The 5,000-nt window shown below is 43.7% G+C and overlaps 1 protein-coding gene across 1 annotated transcript in view; it reads right to left on the bottom strand.

Moving 5' to 3' along the window:
• LOC122264615 (protein O-mannosyl-transferase 2) overlaps positions 1 to 5,000 on the bottom strand; it is a 15,179-nt gene that overhangs the window by 3,376 nt on the left and 6,803 nt on the right. The window contains exons 8-13 of the mRNA XM_043033614.2: positions 4,807 to 4,913; positions 4,616 to 4,701; positions 3,875 to 4,025; positions 1,937 to 2,126; positions 751 to 908; positions 1 to 32 (exon numbers count right to left, since the gene is read on the bottom strand). The exon at positions 1 to 32 is cut by the window's left edge and continues 60 nt beyond it. Coding sequence (XP_042889548.2) covers positions 1 to 32; positions 751 to 908; positions 1,937 to 2,126; positions 3,875 to 4,025; positions 4,616 to 4,701; positions 4,807 to 4,913 — 724 coding nt within the window. The remainder of the gene's footprint in view (positions 33 to 750; positions 909 to 1,936; positions 2,127 to 3,874; positions 4,026 to 4,615; positions 4,702 to 4,806; positions 4,914 to 5,000) is intronic.

Below are 5,000 nucleotides of genomic sequence, written 5' to 3'. Positions count from 1 at the left end.
AGCAGGTCACTTCTTTGGCTCCGTTGAAAGCCCTGGGGGGGGGGGGTAACGAGTTAGGTTATTCTTAGGGTCGCATGGACAGTGATTTTGTTTTGCTTACGTTTCGGGCTGTTGTTCAGTTGATGTGCATGAGAGTGCCAGGCTGGTTTCGGGGTTCTTTGAGCAGGTCACTTCTTTGGCTCCGTTGAAAGCCCTCTTAGGGTCGCATGGACGCACACACAGGACACGTAAACATTCACAAAACGCAACCTTCTCTCTCTCATATTTCTCTCTCCTTTCTCTTTCATCATCTTCTCTCTCTCTCTTCTCTCTCTCTTCTCTCTCTTTCTCTCTTCTCTCTCTCTCTCTCTCTCTCTCTCTCTCTCTCTCTCTCTCTCTCTCTCTCTCTCTCTCTCTCTCTCTCTCTCTCTCTCTCTCTCTCTCTCCTTCTCTCTCTCTCTATCTCTCTCTCTCTCTCTCTCTCTCTTTTTCCTTCTCTCATATCTCTCCCCCTCTCCCTCTCTCCTCTCTCTCTCTGTCTCCTCTCTCTTCCTCCTCCTCCCTCTCACTTTCCCTCTCTCTCTCTCTCTTCCTCCTCCTCCCTCTCACTTTCCCTCCCTCCCTCTCTTCCTCCCCTTCCCTCCCTCCCCCTCCCCTCCTTCCATCTATCCATCTCCCTCCCCCTCCCTCCCACCTCCCCAAACCTTCCCCCTCCCCAAACCTTCCCCACCAGTCCCTTCTCTCCCCAGCACCACCATCCCAAACACCCACCATTCCTTGGGCAGTTTCACCATCTCGTTGGCCTTGAGGTAGCAGTTCATCTTCCAGTGTCTGAGCATGAAGTCCTGGTTGATGATGGTGAGGTTTGCCCCCTTCGCCTCCCCCGGGATGACCACCTCCCATGTTTCGAAGGGACCGCCTGCACCGTCCTGGTTGGTTGAAGGGGGGGAGGATTTTTTTTTTTTTTTGGGGGGGGGGGGGATAGGGGAGGGGGGGAAGGGGAGAGAAGGATAAATTGATGTTTTGGGATGTGTGGGAAAGGGAAGGGAAGGGAAGGAGGGAGAAGGAGAAATTGATGTTTTGGGATGTATGGGAAAGGGAAGGGAAGGGAAGGAGGGAGAAGGAGAAATTGATGTTTTGGGATGTTTGGGAAAGGGAAGGAATGGGGAGAAGATGTTTTAGGATGTGTAGGAAGGGAGGGGGAAGGTGTTTTAGCAAGTTTTAGTAAAATAATAATCATTCTTCGAGTAATCATTGCCTTGCTGTTGATATCAATACTATTGTTATCATCACTTATCATTAATAGTATTTTCATCATCATTACCATTATTAATAATATTATCACCATTATTATTATCATTATCACCATCATCCCTTACAAAGACAGACAGTCAAAACAACTTCCTCAATTAATAATTATAACAATAATAATAATAATAATAATAAAAATAACCCATACAAACAAAAGAGGATCTGCAAGACCTGCAATATGGCCGAGCATCTACAACGAGCTGGCCTTCCTTACACCTGGACTACTACAGATCTACAACAGCTAACATGGAGCAATACTATACTGCTACCAAAGATTTACAGATGAACAACTGCTTAGCTACAACTTTTCAGTCTATTGCAGATCTATGAGTTTATAATATATCTACTACTGCTTTACAAAAGCCTTGCGAGTTTTCACATCAGCTCTACCACTGGTCAAACACACTTATACTGAAGCTCTACATTACTCTACAATACTTTAATAACAGCTCTCCCTGTATCACCGTTGACCTCAGCTACTACAGCTCTACAAAAGGAAGCCTTCCTTACATCACTGTCGCCCAGTTCTACAAAAGGTAGCCCTAGTTACGTCGCCTTAGACCCAAACTACACCAGCTCTACAACAGCTACGATAATCCTACAGTAGCCCTACTACATCCCAGCAAGAGGTAGTAGCCCTCCTTACGTCTCCGTAGCCGCAGACTTGGTAATGGCGCTTGGTGATCGGCGCTCTGTGGCCGTGCGAGCGGAGGGAGCGCCCAGTCTCGGCGTGAGTCAGCATTACGAAGTCGCCGTTTTGGACTAACACAGGGGCGGCCTTGGGGTCTCCGCCGTCGATTACTGAGCCGGCTTCGAGGTCCACCTTCTTGATCGTCCTGGAGGAGGAGGTTGTCGTGTGAACCAGGAGTTCACTTAATTAATTACCTCACTAGGTCATGGCCATGGTCGCCCCTCTTTTTTCAAATGAGGGCCAATCACGTGGCCGTGCCTGGAAGAGGGCCAGTTACAGGAAAACCCTGGTAAGCAGTCAGAATCGATCACGTGAAAGGGAAGGGCAGGCGCGGCGCGTGACACGTGACCAGTGATTTTTTTTTTATCTTCTCTGTAAATTAATTGTATCAGAAAGCTAGTGATCTAAGAAAGCCACTCATGAACCTCGCGTTTTAATCGCTACCACAATTACAGTAACAAGATAATTAAGCAATTTAGCAACCAGTGGCAAAATAACCTGGCCACCACAAGGTTAATAAGGTCGGTGGAGGAGAAGAAATGGGAAAAATGAAGGAGTAGAAAGAAAGAGAATAATGGCCTTTGGTTCTCCAAACAATTTCGAGGTTCGTCTTACTGATGTTTCCTGAAGGAGATGTAGGAGAAGAGGGAGGAGATTAATAGGGTCGGTGGAGGAGAATAAAAAGGAAGAGAAGAAAAAGAAAAGAAATTATGGTGTCTGTGGCTTAGAGGTTAACCTTGTTGATGGTCCTGGAGAGAGAGATGGGAGGGAAAAGGAGGAGGAGGTTAATAGCACCGCTGGAGAAAAAAAAAGAGAAAGAAAGACAAGAGGATGAGCAAAAAAGGAAGTAAAGAAGAAGAAAAGAAATCTTGGTGTCTTTGGCTTCGAGGTCCACTTTGTTGATGGTTCCTGAAGAAAATGAGGGAGCAAAAAAAGGAGGTTAATAAAATCGGCAAAGAAGAAGAATGAGAAGATTTTTTTTTTTTTTTTCATCACTAGGTCTCCAACGGTCCATCTTCCTGAAGGGGGATCCTGAAGGGGGCGGAGAAGGAGAAGATTAACAGGGTCGGCGGAGGAGAAGAAAAGGAAATAGGAAAGGAAAAGAATTGAAAAAAAAAAAAAAAACTTGTCCTTGGACCTTCTTTAACCACAGCTTCGATCTACGTCCACCTCCTCCTTAATGGTTCTTGAAGTAGGGAGAAAGAAAGATAGAGAGACAGATAGACAGATAGATAAGTGAAAGCTAATAAGCCGATAAAGAAAGGAAGAGAAGGAAAGGGAAAATCATCAGAACTTCTTTGGGGTCTTTAACGGCTTCGAGTTGCATCTTGTGAAGGTTCCTGGAGGAGGAGAGGCGAAAGAGAGGTTAATAAGGTTAATACCACACGGTTAATTACATTGGGTTATTAAAGTCATATCATCATTAGGTTAATGAGGTGAATATCATTAGGTTAATAAGGAAAAATGAAGGTAAAAAGGAAAGGAAGTATATTTGGTCGTCGATTCACCACATTGGCTTAGAAATCCACCTTTGTGGGGTTCCTTTTGGCTTTGGAAGAAGGGGTGGCTTGAGTAAGGAAGGTAGATCTCTCTCTCTCTCTCTCTCTCTCTCTTAACCTCTCTATTGGAGAGAGAGACATAGAGAGAGAAAGACAGAGCGAGAAAGAGAGAAAGAGAGAAAGAGAAAGAGAGAGAGAGAGAGAGAGAGAGATGGAGGTAGAGAAAGAGAAAGAGGGAGAGTGACGACAAAACAACATGAAAGGAGAGAGAAAAAAATGATGAAAAACAAAAACAAAAGAAAAATAAATAACAAACTAAAAAAAAAAAAAAATACACAACAAAAAAAGAAAGTCCCCCCCCCCCAAAAAAAAAAAAAAAAAAAAACACACTCACCACATCAAAGCCTCATCATCCTTTATCGTCGACGTGGTGACCTGCTGGCAAGGAGCCGTGTACTCCGACGGGAAAAGGTCATACCACGACTCCAGATATCCACAGATGGGTCGGCTGCTTTGGATGGTGACATTTGCCCCGTAGTGGATATCTGGTGAGGGGGGAGGGATGGGGGTGGGTAGATATAGTGTGAGGGTATGATGTATGGTGTGGGTATTTGGGTTTTGTATGCGTTTTTTTTGTATGTGGGTGTGTTATATGATGTATGGTGTGGGTATTTGGGTTTTGTATGCGTTTTTTTGTGTGTGGGTAGGTTGTATGATGTATGGTGTGGGTGTTTGGGTTTTGTATGCGTTTGTTGTGTGGGTATTTATTATAATCACTGTAGGGGTATGGTGTGGGTATTTGGATTTTATATTCGTGTTTCGTGGGTATATAGTATGGTGCAGGTGTTAGGCGCGTGTTTTGTGGGTTTATAGTGAGGCGTATGGTGTGAGTATTTTAATTTTTGGGTATAGAGTGCAGGTATCGTGTTGATATTTTTGGTTTCATATCTATGTGTTTCGTATATATCATGGGTTTGGTGTCGATATTTAATATTCTTGTTCCCATGGGGTATTTCATATATTTTCATACACTGTTTTTACTTGGTGTATGGCATATCTTATTATCTATACTTTAATCACCATGCAGTTATCTCACGTTCAAAGGGAGTTTGGTAAAGCAACAGTTAAGACTTACGTTCAGGGAAGGTTACATTGTCGTATTCTGTATTGGAAAATCCTGCAAAGAATTTCGTCGGGTAGAAGCCGCCGCCATTAACACTCCTATAGAAAACGGGTAGGTAATTTTATTATCCGTTCTGAAATATATCATCTATCTATATTTCTTACACACAATGCATATACTTAGAAAACAGTCACATGACGTACCATGCAGTGAGAACCCAAAAGTGAATGACGAAGGTAGATAAATATACAGCAATAGGCAGAATGATCAGGCCAAGGACCCTGGCTGCAGTGTGTGGGAAAACGTGCCACTGAAAAGGGGAAACTTCACTAAACACGATATCTTGCTTTACACTATTTACCATGATTTCTATATATCCTTTTTGTATATCTATTGC

This window comes from Penaeus japonicus, unplaced genomic scaffold (assembly GCF_977035675.1).
Source record: "Penaeus japonicus unplaced genomic scaffold, GWHDUDI00000001_assembly GWHDUDI00000002, whole genome shotgun sequence".
NCBI lineage: Eukaryota > Metazoa > Arthropoda > Malacostraca > Decapoda > Penaeidae > Penaeus > Penaeus japonicus.
This window is presented reverse-complemented; position numbering and strand designations above follow the sequence as displayed.